Raw genomic sequence first — 20,845 nt, 5'->3', positions numbered from 1 at the left:
TAGTAGTGACCAGAACCGTGGACTGCTGTCGCTTTCAAGATGCGTGGTCAAGTTAACTCTTCATAGCTTACATGAGAACAAAGTAACTCCCTAGCTCTGTTGGACAACTCAGCTACAGTATACTTAAAGTAGCCTGCTGAAGTGTAAACGTCAATAAAATGATGATTCTTCAGCGAGTGGAAAAGCCGTCATTTTGCCTCCAGTAGGACAATCTATACAAACTGGAAGCTGAACTCCTGTGGGGTTTCACTCCACTTTGGCTAGGCTGGTCACTGAAATGATCTGGGCTCTTAAAATCTTTTAGTACTTAAGGGAGGTACTCCTTATATCTGTTTCCATTGTGTCCACAGCATCAGTGGCTCTTGCAAGGACCAAATGTAGCTAATTTGGTGAAGTATGATGTTACTGTGAGAGCATACGTACTTCAAATAAGAACAACATAGTATGCAATTACCAGATCCTTTGGATATTTAGCTAATCTGTCTCTTTTAGAGTCCAGAACATCTCAAAGGCTGCAGTGAGTTATGGTTGCCCACAAGGGAGCATCTTAGGCTATGGAGCCATGTGGGTATAAGTCCCTGCACCTTTGCGCCAAAGATATATGCTGCCAAAGCTCCTTGCACTGGAGATACTTTAGCCTCACAAGGAGAAATCTTGAGAATTCACTTCTACTTCTCATGAATACATACAGTTAAGGAGAGTGATGGTGTGCTTATGGTATATTTTCCTAGGCTATATTTTGTTTGTATTGAACTCTGGTTATATTGACTTTCATAAACTCTAGTGTGTTACTGGTCCTCTGTTTAACAGCTGCCTGTTCTTGCCAAGTTTGGCTCCCCATAATGCACCTACAAATAATGCTGTTACAACAGGACTTATTGACGGTGCAGTTGTCAGTGGAATTGGAACTGGTAAGTACTTGACTATGACTGTTACTCCGTAACAGCAGTGTTTTGTGTCTGATGTTTAGTTTTCTTATATTTCTCTGTTAGCCATGAAGTGATAGTATGGTGTTGGATATTGTACACTCATAATTGAGAACTTTTTCTGTCCTTTTTGTGTTTCTGTTGCTTTTTGCCCCCAAGTCAATGAAAAGCAATATAAAATACAAATGTGTGATTGCTTTAAAATACAAGGCTTTCAGCAGAAGGTTAAGTTGTAATCAAGAGAAGCGTGTGAATAATGAACCTGGATGGATTAAGAACAAGTTGAGGTAGTAGTGTGAAGACTATAGTAAACATAGAAGGAATTGTAAAGCTGTACTTGTGGCTTTGTTCTGCTGAATTCTTGACTGAATTTGTTACAGGTGTAGTTACACACATCATCACAAAAATCTCATCTAATTTGTTTGCTCTCCCTTATACTTGTCCACTGTGGGCTGTTCACCCTACAGGAACTTGATGTGCTGTGGTGCAAATCGAACATGATCACTTAATTTAAAAAAGGTGTTAAGTCTAAAAACTAAGTTGAAGGTTTACTGCAGTAAGATGGAATTAGTGTTAGGCAGTACTTGAAGTCTGTGAGCTCATTGTTCTGTGGGAGCACCCCAGGAGATGAAAGGGAGTCAGGTGTATGTGGTGGAGAGCTCTTCAACAAAGGCTTCTTCAGTGAGTCACACCTATGGAAGAAGCATCTCATCGTGATATTAGCAGTTTGAGGGCCTGATCCGTTTCCACTTTTTTTGTCTAGGGAACTGAAACTGGGTTGTTCTGACCAAGCACACCTTCAGAGTTGATTTTTGGTTTTAGAATAGGAGGCAATAGTATGCAATTCTTGCTTTGCTTTGTTTTGAAACAAAGCTCCTCTGAGCTAGCTTTATGTGACTTTTCCTCCAAGCTTGAGTCAGAAATGAAAGTAGTAACATTGAAGTCCATGAAGGAAAAGTTTGAGAAAGCACAGCTGGTATCAACTGAGCTGATAGGAAAAAAGGAACAGGAACAAGTAGGGTAGCCTAAGTACTGGCTACTGCAGCTATATAATGGGCTTTGATTTTTGTTTTTAGGTGAAAGATTTTTCCCACCACCATCTGGTTTAAGCTACTCAACTTGGTTTTGTATTGAACATTTTAGTACACCTCCTAATAACCATCCTGTGAGACTTCTTACTGTAGTGCGGCGTGCAAACTCCTCGGAGCAGCATTATGTATGCCTTGCCATTGTCCTCTCAGCAAAAGACCGGTCACTGATTGTTTCAACTAAAGAAGAATTGCTTCAAAATTATGGTAAGAGCTGTGTCATGTCATCAGCTAATCCTGACAATATTGTGGGGATGCTACAGCAAGTTTATTTTGAACCTAGTATCTAGAAGAATTGGGTGTGATGGAACTTTTAGTTGCAGCTTCACCAGCTCCAAATGGGTTTTGACAATGGAAAAATGCAAAATATAAACATTCATGTAGAAATTAAGGAGCTCTTACAATTTCTAAACAAGATTCAGTATCTGCATATAAAGAAAATTTTTTGCGCAAACCCCAAGTATTATAAATTTGAAGGAGGGGATTACATCATTGTTTTTGAAAGGTTTTTGCCTTTTATTTATCTTGTATTATTCATTTTAGACATCATCTCTTAAGGTGCAAATATAACTATCTTTGCTTTGAAGAAGTTTGGAAATAGTAAACCAACAGGTTGTGAAGGCTTTTTCAATCTGAATAGTCCCAACACTGGAGGGCTATTTGAAGGCAATCAGTCATTTGCTTCCTGTTTTAATGCTGTGATCAGTTTTCAGAAAGAGTTTGTAGCTTCATTCAGTATCTGTGATCAAAGGTGGAATTACAGGAAGTGCAGTGAAGATCTAAGTGAAGTTGGTGAGGCCAGTGAATTTGCTGGAGTGCGCTATCGGTGCAGTTGGGGGCTTCAGACTTAGCCATCTCCTGTCTTGTCCTCCATCAGAGCCTCCAAAAATGGTCAGTTTTGACAGACCGTTTATGCACGGTGGCTGTGGAGGAGCTGAGAAGAGCAGGACAGCCTTCTGCATATGTTTCAGGCTTAGCTCTTGTCATGGTTTCAGCCCAGCCAGTAACAAAGCACCAGGCAGCCCCTCGCTCACTCCTCTCTTCCCCAGCCACGGTGGGATGAGGCGAAAATATAAAGGCAGGCTCGTGGGTTGAGATAAGGACTGGGAGGGATCACTCCCCGTTATGGTCACAGGCAAAAGACAGGCTCAACTTGGGGAAAAACCAAAATCAATTTAATTTACTACAAATCAGAACAAACCAAGGATATTAGGAAGTAAAACCAAACCTTAGAACACCTTCCCCCCACCCCTCCCTCCTTCCCGGCTCAACTCCACTTCCAATTCTCCACTCCCGGCAGTGCAGGGGAACAGGGGATGGGGGTTGGGTTCAGCTTCCCACACTTTGTCTCTGCCGCTCCTTCCTCCTCAGGGGGAGGACTCCTCACTCCACCGTGCAGTCTCAGTGGGAGACAGTCTCTCCCACGGGAGACAGTCCTTCACGAACTTATTCCAACGTGAGTCCTTTCCGCGGGCTTCAGTTCTTCCCAGACTTCCCTGGTGTGGGTCCTTTCTGCAGGCCAATCTTCAGTCACAGACTGCTCCAGCATGGGCTTTCCCATGGAGTCATGGCCATCCTCGGGAGCATCTGCTCCACCGTTCACCTCCATGGGCTGGGGGGGGACAGCCTGCCGTCTCACCACGGGCTGCAGTGGCATCATCCTCCTCCGGCACACCTCCTCCCCTCCTTCTTCACTGACCTCGGTGTCTGCAGAGGGGTTCCTTTCACATTCCAATCCCCCTACTCGCTGCAGGTTCCCCTTCTTAAATGCGTTATCCCAGAGGCGCTCCCACCGTCACTGTTTGGGTCGGCCTTGGTCAGAGACGGGTCCAACTTGGAGCCAGGGAAGTTTCTAGCAGTTTTTCACAGGAGCCACCCCTGCGGCCCCCTCCACCGCTACCAAAAAAACTGTGCCACACAAACCCATAACAGCTCTTTACCAAACCAACATGCTGGGTTACAAGTGGTTATCAAAAATCTGTTCCTGCTTCTGTTCTTTCCTTTTGAGTAGCAGGCACTAATAAAGAATTTGTACAACTGTTGTTATTTAAAAAAAAACAGCGAAGCAGACTGTTATAGAATATTCCTTCTTTTCATGATAAGTGGACGTTTGCATCATTAACTGTAGTAGTTTCTCTTACTGGAAGTCAGGTTCAAAACCTAAAACCTGGGAGCTGAATAGCTATAGTATAAGGGAGGAACTAAACCTCTTAAATTACAAAGACACTGACAGTGTTTTCTTGCACCAAATTCTTATAAGAGAGAATTATGTAAGTTTATCTTCATATTAATTGCTTTAGCCTGCACTGGGGCTATAGATTGTACGTTTTTAGTTTGTAAGCCTGTGTTATCTAACTCTTTAAAAGAGGTTGGATTTGAAGAGGCTTTGTCAGAGAAGATCTGAAGGTCTCTGACTACAAAGACTGGTTTTTAATTGAACGGGATACTTTGCTTTACTGGAGTGCCACCCTGTCATGGCTAAGTCGTAGTTGGTGGTGTACCATCAAGTGCTGAGCAGGTAAGAACCTGAAGAACTGAGATGGCAGGCCTGCCAGTGCTGATGGTCTATTGTAAGAGTAAATGGGGTGGTTTAGGGATGTTTCTGTGAGCGAGAATTGTGCTCAGAGGTGTTTGGCTGAGAAAAAGAACTTGAGATTATTTTTGCATCTGAAAGTTAGTTCCAAGTACTCTGCTTTTATAATTTTCCTTGTGCTATTTCTAAAGAAATGAGTGTTCTCTCTGTGTAGGCAGCTGCTGAGGTAAGAGGATTTATGGTTTCTTTTCCTTCAATATAAAAGAATGAAGAGAGTGTGGGTCATTTTGCTTTGCAATGGAGAAGCTAATGCACCTGCAGACTGATCATGCCCTCCGGTATGAAGTCAAGTGATGCCTGTTAGAGAAATTAAAGAATTTTGTGCTGAGAACTAAAGTGTATTTCAACATTCAGAAGATAACTCAGCACCCATTAGTGAAGAAAGACCTGGGAAATGCTTGAAGAGTATAGGTGGGTAAATTGGGGATGGGTGGTCAGCAGCTTGTGGTTTGCAGCCCCTGCAGAGAGGCTGGGAGTGGGTTCCTCTGGCCGCGTGTCTGGAAGGCAGGCATCTGTCTCTGACTGCTCTCACTGTTGCTGCGAGGGTGGCCGATGGAGCCACGGGTGCAGCTCGCCTCGCCCGACAGCAGCTGGTGGTGGCCTTACATCCCAGGCTCCACTGCTGATAGGGTGAAGAGAAGGCAAGGGCGACTCGCTGCGGTTACAGTACTGAAATGGAACAGGCAAGACATCGTGAAGTCTTCATTTTGACTTGGACAGAAATGTCTCAGCCCTGAACTACCCTTCAGTGGCAGCACTTCAGAAAATTAATTTTCCTTAGAACTGCAAAAAGGGAAGAAGAGAAGCCACTGTGCTGAGGCTTGAGTTACAAGTACCCCCAGTCTGTGCTTGATGTGTGTCTTGCTAGCCAGGCTTTCTATTTGTGGCTTTTATTAAGGAAAAAAGTTTTAGGCTTTCATCCTCCTCTTTAACTTCACTTATGCTTTGTAATTTAGCATGATTCTGACACAGATGCTTTAAAAGACAATCTTTTTACTTGTATCTTCTTTTGTGTGTGACCTAATTGTTTAAGCATGATAGTGGCAAGCTTATACTGAGTGTCTGTGGGCAGGTGCTGGGGAGCAAGAGGGGGCTTCTGTGGGAAGAGGCCAGGGCTGCCCCATGCCAGACATGGCCACTTCCAGCCAGCTCCGCGGCAGACCCCCTGCAGGACACAGCTTAGTCCAGCAGCCAGGCTCGTGGTGCCTCTGGGAAAACACATGTAAGAGGGGCGAAACGCTGCATGGAGTGAGGAGTAAGGGAAAAAAATGTGAGAGAAAGCGCCCTGAGGACACAAAGGTGAGAACAGAAGGAGGGGAGGGGGCCAGATCAGAGATCCCCTGTGGCCCCTGGAGAGGACCACACTGGATCAGGTAGTCAGGCCTGTGGAGGAGACCATGGTGGAGCAGGGAAAAGTGTGAAGAGAAAGTCTGGGAAATATGGGTAACTTTCTCTCCACAGTGTGAGAAAAGTGATAAACAGCTCTGTAGGTTTGGAGAGACATCTGTTATTTCTTGCTGACTACTGCTGTAAAAACTTGTTTAGAAAAACAATAAAAGGTCTTTCTGTGACTTGCATGGTGGCATGAGAAAGTTAGTAAAAACTTGAGCAAACTTGTCATTCCAGCTAAAATTTCAGAGGGAGGATAAAAGGGGAGAAGTAAAACATAATTATCAAAAGTCTAAAAATATCCTGAGAATTTTCTTAGAGAAGAATTAAGGCAAAGGAAGAAGAGACCTGTCATTGATACTACCAAAACTATACTAGTTTGTTAGTGTGCAAGTATTTAAGTATGTTTAGCCTGTCAAACTGTGACAATTTGGTCTGAACACTTCTCAAAAAATGTGATTTCATTCTTTCAGTTCTTGTATTTGGAAGTCTAAACTCATTCTTATTAATCATATGACTTTATTCATATCTTGTTAATTGTATTTTTGTTAACTATGTGCTTTCTAAAAATTTGGGTTTAATGTATTGCTGTAGATTGTTTTACATAAAGTCTAATGACATATTCGTCTGTTTTAAGCTTCTTATAACATTTCTACTGGTGCCCACTAACTGGTACTTTTCCTTTAGTTGATGACTTCAGTGAGGAATCATCATTTTATGAAATTCTTCCCTGTTGTGCCCGTTTCCGCTGTGGTGACCTCATTGTGGAAGGCCAGTGGCATCACCTAGTTCTGGTCATGAGTAAAGGCATGCTAAAGAACAGCACAGCTGCACTCTACCTTGATGGACAGCTTGTTAACACTGTTAAGGTAAAATAAACCTTTAAATCCTCATTTTTACTGGTTGGAGTGATTTCTCTCTCTCTGCACGTATATATGTGCAAAAACCCACACAAAACAAGAAGAAAACAAATCAATGCACCCTTCCCCCCCTAAAAAAACCCCACCCCACCACCACAAACAAAAGCCCCACAAAATGAGGAGCCTTGCAAAAAGGGGTCTTCGCTCACTATACACAGCTTGGAGCCAGCCCTAGTCCTGTTCAGAGGAGAAGATAATGAATACTTTCTCAGGCATGAGCAATAGTAACACTGAAGTGAGGTGGACATGTTGCATTCAATGTGAGGCAAGTGTGGCACAGAGATGCTGCTGACTAGATTAATTAGAAGGATCATAAAAAGCTGAAGAAGACTTATCTATCGCAGGACCACATAGCAGATCTAACGTTGAATAATAGGGAGATTACAGAGTAAGACAGCTTTGCCAATTTATTCAGATTGTTCCTTTCACAACCCTCTTGCCACCCGAGAACTTGTCAGTGATAGCCACTGAGATGTTATTAGTTGGTGGTACACATTTAGTTGTCAATATTTTGTTATTAGGTGGAAGAAACTAGGAGGCCAAAAGCAGAGAGCAGTAAAGAGCACTGTGGACCTGTCCACTGAGCAGAAAGTATTCCTGACCTGTAACCAGTAACCAAAGAGCATTTGGCACCTGGCAGGTGTGGGCCTTAAGGGAGTAAGCTAAACCTGGGGTGGGCTGTAAATTAGCTAGCGTTGCTGTACTGCTATAGGTGGAACAATATTTCAGCTTTCAGAGTTTACCTTTCAGTATTTCTTTTGCAGAAAGAAGACTATGGTAACTTTGTTATGCTAATAGCTGTAATACTTAAGCATATATCTGGCCATCTATCTGGCCATACATGACTATATTCAATAGCTGGTAAAAGAATTTTTACAAGGTAGATAGAAAATGCCTGTGAGATTGTTATTGTCGTTACATATAGGCCAGCATCTTACTCACATATTTGTTTTATTGCTGTCTGAAAATCTTAGCAGATTCAATTAATCACGTTTGCACTTTAGCTCGAAACAGTATGATTACCAAAGGCATATTTTCACTGGCTGAAAAAGGAGAAGGAAGAACACAAGTTTATGAGATCGTCTTACTGCTTTCGCAAAAAATAATGACCGTCATAGAGCACCATGTTTTTAGAATCAAGATACAGCCTTGTTCTTTAGTGTTTTTAAGCACAGAACTCGCATGTTCTCATCCTGTGTTTCCATACACACCTTCATCTTTAGAAAGCCACTTAACTTGTGATCTTTGCATTTACCTTCTGATTAATGTTCTTCACTGAGTTTTGCTGTAAAGTATCAGAATACTGTGTGTTACATAGCAGTTGTTCGGTACATCCCCTGGTTTGCAAAATGCTTTCCTGAATTTCTGGTCTGCCTACTTTCTTTTCATGGTAACCATGCTCTCTCAATAACTTCACCATGTTTTTCTCCCTTACAGCTTCACTATGTTCATAGTAGTCCTAGTGGGTCTGGTTCTGCCAATCCACCTGTAGTCAGCACTGTTTATGCCTATATTGGCACACCACCCGCACAGCGCCAGCTCTCTTCGTTAGTGTGGCGTTTGGGCCCTACGCATTTCCTGGAGGAAGTTTTGCCTGCCCCAGGTATTAGCACCATTTATGAGCTGGGACCAAATTACGTTGGAAGTTTTCAAGCAGTATATGTACCATGTAAGTACAAATGAAATGGCAGCTAGTAACTTTGCATGGGTGTAGTAGAATCTTTTGTGTGCAGATTGACAGAAGAGGTGAGAAAGGAGAGTATGCGGTAGGAGAGAGGAAAAGCTAGCTGTTCATAGGGAGAAGATTAGTAGCTGCTATTGAAGAGGATGATAGAAATCCAAATTACTGTTTTAACATACTTCTGGTACCTCTTGTACTGAGGTATGATAGAAGTGCTTGTATTCCTCATTTTGGTTTTAAACCAGTTAGAAACGCTTAAAGCTGTCATTATTCATGCTATATATTATATTTATCTGTAGAAAGTGAAATTGGAAAGGCATTTTAACTTGTCGGTTTCTAGTGATAGCACTCATCTGCAAATCTGCAATGTATTCTGTACTTTAAAGACAGCTGTCTCGAAATGTCATTGTTTATAGGGCCTAAATAGATCAACTGAGAGGAAAAAAAACAAACCCGAGGGATTGTGGTGCAGCGGATAGTCTTTAAGCATTTGTTGCGAACAAATGTGGGCAATTCTGTTACATTTTTTAAGTGTTCGTGTTTGAAATTGGGGGGAGTGCAACACAAAAAGATGTAAATAACTTTGTTAGAAGTGTGTGTCCATAGCCCGGTTTTTAAATATTCAGGCAATGGATTCTTCATTAGCTCTGGTAAGATGCTCTGTCACTAGCGAGATTTTCCTGTTCTGTAGAGCTCCCTGTCTTTCTGCGCAGTTAGAGTACCTCCTCGCTAACATCAATATTATGTCAGAAGATATTCTTTGCTTTACCTGGCTATCGCAGGGCTTTTCAGTGAAATATAAATAAAAATGGGGAACATATCCAAGTCGTCTTGTCCTTGCACTGTCTTTCTCCATGAGGACCATAATGCTTTCCAGCTCTTCTGGAGAGAAACTGTCACCATCTCAAGGAAGGAGGCAGTGAGTGATGAGAGTGGTAGGAAAACAAAAGTATGTACAGGCAGTGCACAGAGTCTTTTCATGGTGAAAGCTTTCCCTAGAGTGGTGACAGACACCTCCACCCGCCCAAATGTAGATGATGTTCAGGCTGTGAAAGAATGAAGTATTATGAAAAAGAATGTAGCTTTCCTTGCCCATCTTGAGTGAAAAACTTTGGGAATTGAATTGTCATGTACAGATCTGTGCCACATACTTGCTTTTTTGACAGCTAGACAAACCTGGCGAGCAACTATAGATTTAGGTATCTGCTAGTCAATTATAATTTCTCCTGCAAGGCATTTTGACTGGCAATGTGCAAGTTTTAAGTACCGAATTAGCCAAAGGAAATTCTGTGAATGTGAATTTGTTCATTCACTTCCAAGAATTAAAGATTTTCCTGCCTTTATGCTAAAGCCATGTTCACCAGGAAGCCCACAGTAACTTAAAAAAAAATTCTTCATTTCTTAACATACTGACTTTTTCCAGTGTGGCGGTGTATTTCTCTTGCACAAGCTTTGCTCAGTTCGTTGTATTTCAGGAGCAGTCTGCTCCAGAACAAAAGGCGTGTTTCTATTTGGGGCTAAGCTTCTGTTCACATCATGTGCACTATGCCAAACCATAAGGAGTTTGATAGGGTGTGCAGTATGAACTGTGTATCTTACCATTTTATCTTGGCCCCTCTTTCCAAAATGCTTGGTTTTCCTTAGTTTAATAATTATTTGTGGGAATACTGGAGAAGGGAAGAGGCCTTGCAGTCTTCTGCTGTTGTCCTTTACAGGGAAATTGTGTCTGACTTGCCATTTGCCCATGCAACGCTTCTTTTGGAAGTTTTGTCCCTGTTTTCAGTAAGCAAGACTGCCATCTTCTGAGAATTAGTCCTGTGTTTAAACAAAATGAAAAACCTGATAGTCTTTTAAGTCTTGGAAAGACCCCTCAGAGAGCAGTTACTAATTCAGGAGAAGGAATTCCTTTGTCTGTTTGCTGACATGGAGGAATGTTCTCAGGGCATCCATGTGAGCAGAGGATCCAATGAGGAATTCATTTATGGCGAAGCCAAGACTTCTGAAACTGTCTCTTAAGTAAGACTTGACAGAGACTTGACCCTGATTCAACAAATTAGGTAGACACCCAGCTTCTCACTTGTTTCAGTGTTAGGTGAAGAGCCTTCATGCTTTTTTAATTCCATTAATGTGTTTGACTGGAGTTGGAGGCACCTTTTGACCTGGAATGAAGATGCAGAAGTGAATCTTTATGTTGAGCTTTCAGGTGCTGAATTTTTCACACTTCCTTTGAGCGTTGTAGACAGCTGTCAATCATAGTGTTTGCAGTACCTCACAAGAAGCATCCACTTTTGGAGCAGTGGATACAAAATATTAAAGATACAGTTGTATATTCTCTTCGATGCCTGGGCCTTTTGGTCTGTATTCAGTCTTGCATCTCTTGTACCATTTGCTAAGGTGGTTTTCCTAGCAAACCATTGTAAAAAAGCCTGTTGTCACGGGCAAAGATGCAGATGTACCAAATACTTCTCTGTTTTTTGATTACTTTGTTTTTCTTCAGGTGGGAAGGGAAGTGAACAGCCCTTAGGCTGTATGCAAATTGAGTACAGGAGTTATGTTGCCTTCCAAAAATTCAGATGAGGAAGCACCACATCTTCTATTGCTTGGCCAAGCCACAGGCTGCCAGTTGCCATTACAGGCTAATACTGTAGACCTTCTCGAAAGGAAATGTTTGCTGTGCATTGCCCTTTTATCTTAAACAGCAGATTTATTCCACGACTTGTGTGCTATCAAACTACTCTTTGGTAGAGCAAGCAAGTATGCAAAGACAATATAACATCTCAGCTATTTGTGAAACCTTTCTTCTATACCTATTCTGAAATATAATTTGCTTAAGATTTTACTCTTGAAACTGAAAAGAAAAACAGTGCTATTACTGAAATGAACTTTTATTTTGTTTTTAAGGCAAAGATTCAAAGTCTGAAGGAATCAACCCATCCCCAGTATCTTTGGTACCAGAAGAGAAGGTCTCTTTTGGTCTCTATGCACTGTCAGTTTCTTCATTTACAGTGGCAAAAATAAGGAAAGTTTACAACAAATTGGATAGTAAAGCTATTGCCAAACAGGTATGTTGGGAAATGAGTTGGTTAATACGTACTACTTATTGGTTCCTTTCTTCTAACTTCTTTCAAGGCAATTTGCTCAATGCAACTAGGAACAATAATGTACTTGCAGAAGTTGCCCATAAACATTTTCATGGTTTTAAAAAAAAAATTGAGAGGAGATTGCACTCCTCGATTCTATTTGCATTCTTGAGATTACTAGTAGCTATGTATCTTAGCACCTTTTGGAAGTATTTCAGCTTTTTAATGTAGATGGCACTTGTAAGCCCGTTGAAAACCAGTTAAGATTATCTCACTGAACAGTATTTCTACTGTTGCAGGTGAACAAAGCTGACAGCTTAGTCCTCTGACTATGATTCAGCTTTGGAAACCAGAATATTGGTTTATATTTTTCTTCAAAGTACTTTAAAATCAGTGAATTATTTGTTCAAAGAACCATCTATGATGGAAGGCTTAGAGTTGGGGTTGTTCAGCCTGAAGAAGAGAAGGCTCTGAGACCTTATTGCAGCCTTTCAATACATATGGGGGGTTTATAAGAACAACAGAGAGAGACTTTTTACCAGGGCATGTAGTTGACAGGACAAGGGGCAACGGTTTTAAACTGAAAGAAGGTGGATTTAGATTGGGCATAAGGATGAAACTTTTTACGATGAGGGTGGCGTGACACTGGAAAAAGTTGCCTAGAGAAGCTGTGAACGCCCCATTCCTGGAAGTGTTTGAGGTCAGGTTGGATGGTGCTTTGAGAAACCTGATTTAGTGGAAGAAGTCCCTGCCCACAAGAGAGGGATTGGACTAGATGATCTTCAAAGGTCCCTTTCAACCCAAACCATTCTATGATCTGGTGGGATTATTTTTAAAGTTAGATTAATCTTCCTTAAACTTTGGAGACTAGACATTTCTCTTTACTTTAGAGACTGTCTTAATGACTCTAGAATAGTTCTATTTTGGTTTATGTTATTGCTCTGTCACAGGAGGAAAATACACAAGTTATGTTCAGGCTTGCATAAAAAAACCCTCTTCCCTTTAGCCCCTGCTTTTTTTTTTTTTTTCTTGTTTTGTTCAGCTGGCAATTTCTTCTCATGAAAATGCCACACCTGTGAAGCTGCTACATAACTCAGCAGGGCATTTGAATGGACCAGCACGCTCCATTGGTGCAGCTTTGATAGGATATTTGGGTGAGTTGAGTAATTGAGAATCACTCTGTTTAAAAATGATTAATTACTTGTCAATAAGAACTTAGGTCTAGAAGATAAATCATGTAATTGATGAATGTTAATGGTACATTGTTAAATTTATTCAACATTGTTATATTTTATGGACATACTATTATCTTTTTTTTTTATTGATATGGGGTGCTTGTTTCAGTTAATATGTAATCATTATGAAAATACACTAAGTTACCTTAGGTCATAGACTATTTTCCAGTGCAGTATTTCCTTCACCTCCTCATCTGAGGTGTCATAGTTCTTCTAGTGATATTATTTTCTTAATTTAAGCAGTGCTAGAATGCAAATTACTTGCATGTATTCACAATGATTTCTACAAGAATTAGATTTCATTCTATTTTAATGTGTTTTCTGTGCCTGTGCTCAGGAGTAAGAACATTTGTCCCCAAGCCTGTTGCCACTACACTGCAGTACATTGGTGGAGCTGCTGCTATTTTGGGACTTGTAGCTATGGCATCAGATGTAGAAGGGTTGTATGCAGCTGTGAAGGCCTTGGTCTGTGTGGTAAAGAGCAATCCACTAGCCAGCAAAGAAATGGAAAGAATCAGAGGTTATCAGGTATGTAAGAAATGTCTTAAAACAGATCATGCAGACTGAGTTTCACCATCTGTCCTAGCAGTTCCCATGGAAATTCCTTGTTGTGTTGTGGTAACCTGAGTTTCTGCTCTTAAGTTTAGTGACCTCTTGGCTAATTAGCATAACTGCATTATTTAGGATGGGTTTTACAGGAGAGGGTGGAAAGTTTTGCTAAGCAGTTGTGCATGTTTAGCTGCTTTGCTGAAACTGAGCCTTCATTAATAGCAAGGAACAGCACAACTGTGGCACTTAGATGATTCTTTTCCTGTGATTGTGAACCCACCCTGGCAAGCCTGGGAGTGTCTGTCTCCATGGTCTGCCAGCAAGAGAGGACAATAGGGACACATGAAGAAAACCAAACAAGTGGACTCGTAGAATCATCATTTTGAGGAGACTGCACAGACTTTATAGTTAGTGATACTGTTTGCTTTCAAGCTGAAGAATTCTTAATTCTCCATCGGAATGGGGAAAGTGCAATCAGTTATGCAGAAGGATTGGTTGACTGACTTGAGAAGACTTGAGAAGATCTTTACATGACCAATGCATTTTACGTTTCTCACGAAGACTGCTTTACTGAAACAGGAAGTTTGTGCTGTGATTTGGGCTGTATATTTACAAACCTTATAATGCTAATGGCTAGTATAGTTACATCAGAACATTATTGCATGTATCCTGTTGCAGACCTTGGCTTACTTTGACCAAATAAATCTAGACAGTGTCCTCCTTGCACCATAAGCCGTCAGTGGATCATCACATACAACCTTACATTCCACCTCAGCAAATAGCATGGTTTGAGAGAGATTTCCAGAAATCTGTATTTCTTCAGTAATGTTTCAAGGAGGATGGTGAAGCTGAACAGGCCAGTATGTTGAGAGTTTAACAAGTTCGCATCAGAAGATGAGAAACGGTAGTAGTACATCTGGTAATTGGTTCTTTCCCAACCCAGATTGTAAGAAGTTAGAGCAGAAATGAGGCCTGAAAGGCCAACATCTATGGTCATGCCTAGGGCAACAAAGGGCAGCAAGAAAAAAAGAAAGTCGGGCTTATTCAGATTTACGTTATCATGGCTACTTTTCTTCAGTGCCAGAATACCTCTCATTTGTGCATGCAGTACTCTAGGGGCGCTCTGTCTGCCATATCCATGGTTGCTGTCCAGGAATAAAACTATCTGAGATTGTATCATACGCTGTCTTAAACTGTGACTGACTACCAGAGAGCTGAGGGTGGGGGGTGTGTATGCCTAATCCTCAGGGCCTAGATACTGTTTGTAGTGTAGAACAGATGTTTTATGAGCTGGAGGGTGTCCTGGACATGCCACTTTTCTAATCAACCCTAATGCCACTTTGAAGCTTTTTCATCAAGAGTATCAACTATCAGACATACTTTAAGAGCCTTCTCTAAAGAGACACAGACATTTCATCCATGCTTCTTTGTGCTTAGACAATGTTGCTGTGTGTTCATAGGCTACTAATTCTTCTTCTGTTTACTTGTTGAAGTTGCTGGCAATGCTGTTAAAGAAGAAACGATCCCTTCTGAACAGCCACATACTCCATCTGACCTTTTCCTTGGTGGGAACTGTCGATAGCGGGCATGAAACGTCCATTATTCCAAATTCTGCTGCCTTCCAGGATCTGCTCTGTGATTTTGAAGTATGTATGGCTGCACAGAAAAGTGATGATGAAGTTGGATAGGGTTTAAGTCAGATGCTGATAGCGTACCTTAAATATTGAACTAGGCTGTTATCCTGAGAACTTACTATTTCATATATAGTACAGTAAAGCAGCTGAGCAGCAAGATTATTAGTAACTTTTTCTGCTGAAATGGCTTGAATTACTGTAGAAACAATGAATGGGTACCACAGACATTTCTGCTTTTTGTTGTTCTAGAAGATATGTTTTGTAGTTTTCTGTTCAGCAATTTCTATTAACCTGTGTGTTCTACTGCAGTACATATATTGAAGCATGAAAGATGTACTGAAAATAACAGTAGGAGGTAAACTTTCAACATAGCACATAGGAATCATTTTATCATACATCTCCTGCAAAGTTAATAGTAAGGCAGTTAAAATTCTGCTTGCACGACCTATGAAATATTTAAGTGTTGTTGTGTTAAACTAAGGAAAGTAGAGAAGTTCAGAAGGAATTGCTAATGTAATAATGGCTGATAAAGAATGCGTAGAGCTCATCGTTTAGTGTTTTCTCCTTTGGCATTATCTGTACGTGACACAGACTGAGTTAAAAGTATTCTGGTTCATATATACTAAAATAAATAAATAAATAAAAACATTACTGCCACTACTAGTCCAGCTATAAGATAGTGACTTAATAGTGCAAGTCCATCTTGCACAAATGGCTTTATGGAATTATCCGTTTAGATCTCTATTTGAGTATTTCATAGCGCTCCTGGAAACTTTTATTTAAGGGTCTCACCTCTGGAAAAAACTTCTGCTGCTTCCTATAGCCTTCATTTTAATAAAATTAACAGGTCTTGTAAACTTCGTTTTTTCGAGAACATAAAGGTCTTTAATGCACCCACTACCCACCCCTCTTGCCAAGATCAATGATATGCTATAATTATGGCACCAAGAAAGAGGAAATGAAAAGGGCAGGCCTAAGCCTCTTTTTTTTTTTTTTTTCTTTTTTTAACCTTAGTGGGGTTCTAATACAGAGGAAATTTGTCACCAACCAGTTTCCTCTTTTTTTTTTTTCTTGAGGTGTAACGTTAAAACTAGAAATAAGTTTGTGCTCTGTCTAAACATAAATTCTTCAGTATCATGTAAATAGTTATTCTTTAACAAACCTTTTAAATAACAATAATGCTTTCTTTGTGCTCACAAAATTAAACATAGACTTAAAAGAAGTTATTACATCTACAAGAGGTAATATTTGTGGTAGAGCTCTTAAGGTAGATGAACTATTTAGCAGAGAGAAGAGTGTGAATCACAGCCCAGCTCCTTTTACAGTGAGGCTTGAATTCTGCTGAAGAATACTCTTCTCCCTTTTTCTTCTTTTTTTTTTTTTTTCTCTTCCCCATAAAGGAACCAGCTGAGAAATTTCATAACTGGTATATAGTCACTCAGACAGCAACTACTGTACAAAAGATCCAATTTCATATTGTTTAGTTCTTGTCTTTTTTTTTTTTTTTTCCTGAAGACCAAGAACAACTGGAGAACGAACACACTTAAGAGACTAAAAAAAAATTTTTTAAAGTGCAAGTAATTGGTCAGTGAGTCACTAAAAAGAAACTTTCCAAAAGCCTCAGGTTTTGGCTTGATTTTTTTTTAATAATTTTTTATTTTATTTCTGTATTCAGAAATCAGTGACCCAAACATTTCACTTAAATTGGATAGATTAGATATTCTTACTCTTTTGCTAAACAGGGAAATGAAAAGATTTGTTCTGATCATTTTAGATGATAAGATAGAAGAAAAGCAAAAGCTAGACAGCTTTTCATTTAAGCCAGTTTTATACACCAGTGCACAAATATTAATTATGCTTTGTTCAATAGCAAGCCAGTTTTAAGATTTACAGCTGTAACTGTGAGCTTTCTGGCTTTTATATCTTTTATTACTTCTATTGATTTAAAAATTGATTATTTTTTATTATTATTTTTGTAGAGGATCTAAGTAATTTAAAACAGTGTGCAGGAAATGCTGGGTAAAAATAAAAAAAAAAAAAGTCAAAATCAGGGAAGACCTTGAGTTTAATCTTGGCAGAAAATAGTAAGCTAATTTTACAAAGAGAAAATCTTTACTTAAGCCAAATAAACTTAACACCGCATTTCACATCAGCCTTGCAAACCCCAGTATCTCCTTTGGTTGGAGTCATTGCACCATCTGTTTAAAGAGAAATTCCAGATAGTGTGTACCTTTTTTGTCTAGAACTCTTTAAAAGTTTTCAGCATGATATGCTTACACAGAATATGTTTGGTACCAATGTGTGTTTTTTTCAGTCTTCACTAGTATATCTAATACTTTATCTGAAGTTGAAGAATAAAGAGTTGAGAACCTTGCAGTGAGCATTTGAGTGCAATGGCCAGGTAAACAGTTACATAGACAAACAGTTTTAATCTCTTAAAGCCTTTCATAACCGTTGGTATATTAATGTCAGTTTTTAATCTTAAAGTGGATTTGTGTACAAAATGTATCATTGTTTATTCTGTGTTTCAGGTCTGGCTTCATGCACCCTATGAGCTTCATCTGTCATTATTTGAGCACTTCATAGAACTTCTCACTGAGTCAAGGTATGAGCCAATGCCAGCCTAGTAATGAGACTTAGAGGATTAGGTAATATGTAGAGGATGCTCCAATTTTAAATTGCCACCTCCTTTCTTTCCTTCTTCCAGCGAAGCGGCAAAGAACGCTAAGTTAATGAGGGAATTCCAACTCATCCCAAGACTGCTCTTGACTCTTCGAGATACGTCTCTGTCCCAGCCTACTATTGCTGCGATTAGTAATGTGCTGAGCTTTTTGCTTCAAGGCTTCCCTAGCAGCTATGACTTGCTCAGGTAGCCCACACCTGTGATAATTCTGGCTTTCTTGTTTTTTATTATCTTGGTGATCTTGGTCAAAAATACTGAATGGTCATACTGCTGTGGAACAAGTAACATGAAATGCTCATGTGCTGAATTTTTTCTTCTGAGAGCTAGACTGAATGAGACATAGGCAATAATTTTGTTAATACCTTGATTTGCATATTAAATTCAGTGTGTATCTAACCAGGTATGACTGAGGGATTAAACTGGCTTAATGTTCTGCAGGCGAAAGGTGTTGTATTGCAGCTCCCTTGTTCATGTGAAGCACTGAGCACTTTTCTTAAATACCATTAGTTGAGATGGAATATAATGATACTTCTGGTTAAAATGCAGCTTTGATTACTCTTCTGCATGAAAGGTTTAGTTCAAAATTTTTTCTTAATCATCACTGTAAAAAAAAAAAAAAAATTAAGGCTGTCGGATATAGTACTATTAATTCTGACTGACGAAAGTTACATAAATAATTGCAATTCATATGTACAGGAATATTTGAAATGCTTTTAGACGAGTTCAACTCCTTGATAACTTAATTTTTCTCATCTCCCATTTCATTATGATGGAAATGGATAAAATATTGCAGACCTTGTGAGTTCTTTGCATACAAGTGGTCATGTTTTCAGTTTCTTGCTTTAAGTACAATTAAAGATATCAGAAGCATCAACCTGAACATCTTACCTGTCTTTGTTTTAATTATACAGAACAAAAAAAAATGATTCAAGAATAAAACTGTTGATTTTATGCTTAAATGGTTACAGAACAGATTGTAGAATGCCTATCTTGAGTGTTTCTTGTTCTCCTTCCTGGAAACAAAAATGAAAAATATTGTTTAACTTGGGAAAAGTTATACTGGCTAGGGACCATTTCAGGTTAGTTCCAGAGGAAAGAGGAATATATTGTATCTCCTTTCTTTGAGTACCACATCATTGTCTTGTCTTGGAAAACCATGACCTTGTTTTACATCTCCTCAAGGTATTGGCATAAATGTTATACCAGTTGAGTAATCACTGGTTTTGATGTAATACTTGTTCCGCTGTAATGGTTTGAGAATAATGTTTTGTTCTCCTTTCTTTAACTTGTGATGTTCCTTTTACTAGGACTTGGTGGTATCTCCCAGTTTCCTTTCTTGAATCCTAGCATTTTCAGGGTCCCTTACCTGCAGACTTGCATGCAAAGATTCCATTAATTACTACATGTTAATTTTGGTTTTGGCTAGTAACTTTAGATGAAGACCGTTTTCCTCAATCTTCAGATGTGAGAAAGTTGACATTTTTGGGTATCTCCCTCTTGCTAGTGTTATGCTTTTATATTTAGGGTGAATTATTGATAGATGAGAGTGCATCTGTCATATCAGTGAATGATGTTTTTTCTCTATACAACAAGGTTTGGACAGTTCATCTCTTCCACTTTACCTACATTTGCAGTCTGTGAGAAGTTTGTAGTCATGGAAATAAACAGTGAAGAAAAGCTTGACAGTGGTAAGTGATGGCACGTCTTAGAAGCAGTAGAAGAGAAATACTTTGAGATCTCTTCTGCGCTTAAATAATGCAGAAATAGTGTCATTAGCAATATTGTAATTTTGTTATAACCTGGCTGCCAGTTAGTTGTGGTTACTTTAGTTTTCGGTATTGTGTGCAAAGCAGTGCAAAACCCATGTACTCTTTGTTTTCCTTCCATTAACACTTCATGGTTTTGTTCTGTTTCCTTCGCTTACTCCTTCAAGTCAGCTGTGCATCTTTGCTTCTTTGTGGGGAGAGGAAAAAAGACAAAAAATGGATTACTAGGTGCATCTGCCATCCAGGTGTCGAGGAAGTAAAAGGATTAACTAAGCCTAGTTATTTTTTTAGGCAAAAAAAGTTTTACTGTCCTTCAAGAATGCTTATATTGAATTGTTTTGAGACTATTTCTACCTTAGTTTTCCTAAAGAAAAGAGGCTTATGCAATTGCATTTTCGATCAGTGTCCCTGAACAGAAATGTTTTAGCCCCACATTTGGATGTCACCCAAATAACTAGAAGGGAGTTCCCAAAGACTGTTTGTTTCTGCATCTCCTGGGAATATACTGGTGCACAGGGACAAGTGAGAGAGAAGTGTTTCTGCTTTACAGTTGGCTTTATTGGTTTGGTTTCCTGAAGAACAAGGTTTAGGCAGTCTTCACATTCGCCATTATCCCCCTGTGTCTCTCCTGTTCCTTCTGAATACTTTTGCTTATTGCGGTCTCGAAGATGATTAACTTCGAGCTTTTTAGTGAAAAAGAGGGAGTTGGTATTGGAGAGAGATCCAGACTGATTTTCTCACTACAGGCCAGCAGTGGTTTTTTTCCCAGGCTAACCACAGCCTGAGCTGCTTTTTGCCTACCTGGGGGACTGAAGAACCTTGGGGAGAAATTCAGGCTGTGGCAGGAATGGAGAGAGAAGCTTTTGATTGAGGCAAAGGACATGAGATTTTTAGGTTACTGGTCTTCCATCAGTTCTGCTGTATTTCTGCCATAGAAGATGCTTTGTGTTTGACTTGCGCACAAAACCTTGGCCCAGCAAGTGTCCATTTATCTGTCTACATTTTTGCATGTTGCTTCAAGTCCTGACTTTTTGTTTGTTTGTTTGAATAATGTAAAAATATGGTCCTCCTTTGACAGCATAAGGTACAATAGGAGAGATTTGCAAAATAACTGTAAAGCTAGTCTTGAGCTGCATGCATTGGCTTGTTTTGCAGTAAGTGGTTTTCAACTGGTGATGAGTTTAGGGATCTACTGAAAGACAAGGAAACTAATTTTTCTCTCCATTTCATAGATTTGGAGGCAGTTGGGAAGTATCATGGTTTTTTTCTTGCAATTCCCCACCCCCTTCCACCGACCCCCT

The 20,845-nt window shown here is 39.8% G+C and overlaps 1 protein-coding gene across 9 annotated transcripts in view; it reads left to right on the top strand.

Moving 5' to 3' along the window:
• The window catches only part of WDFY3 (WD repeat and FYVE domain containing 3), a 183,248-nt gene that overhangs the window by 112,348 nt on the left and 50,055 nt on the right, over positions 1–20,845 (top strand). For all 9 annotated transcript variants that reach the window (XM_010576267.1, XM_010576249.1, XM_010576232.1 and 6 more), the window contains 11 exons: positions 811–911; positions 2,003–2,221; positions 6,684–6,865; positions 8,354–8,585; positions 11,499–11,659; positions 12,720–12,831; positions 13,250–13,440; positions 14,955–15,107; positions 17,627–17,700; positions 17,803–17,964; positions 19,372–19,466. In XM_010576267.1, the coding sequence (XP_010574569.1) occupies positions 811–911; positions 2,003–2,221; positions 6,684–6,865; positions 8,354–8,585; positions 11,499–11,659; positions 12,720–12,831; positions 13,250–13,440; positions 14,955–15,107; positions 17,627–17,700; positions 17,803–17,964; positions 19,372–19,466 (1,682 nt within the window). The remainder of the gene's footprint in view (positions 1–810; positions 912–2,002; positions 2,222–6,683; positions 6,866–8,353; positions 8,586–11,498; positions 11,660–12,719; positions 12,832–13,249; positions 13,441–14,954; positions 15,108–17,626; positions 17,701–17,802; positions 17,965–19,371; positions 19,467–20,845) is intronic.

This window comes from Haliaeetus leucocephalus, unplaced genomic scaffold (genome assembly GCF_000737465.1).
Source record: "Haliaeetus leucocephalus isolate CR32 unplaced genomic scaffold, Haliaeetus_leucocephalus-4.0 Scaffold21, whole genome shotgun sequence".
NCBI classification, from domain to species: domain Eukaryota; kingdom Metazoa; phylum Chordata; class Aves; order Accipitriformes; family Accipitridae; genus Haliaeetus; species Haliaeetus leucocephalus.
This window is presented reverse-complemented; position numbering and strand designations above follow the sequence as displayed.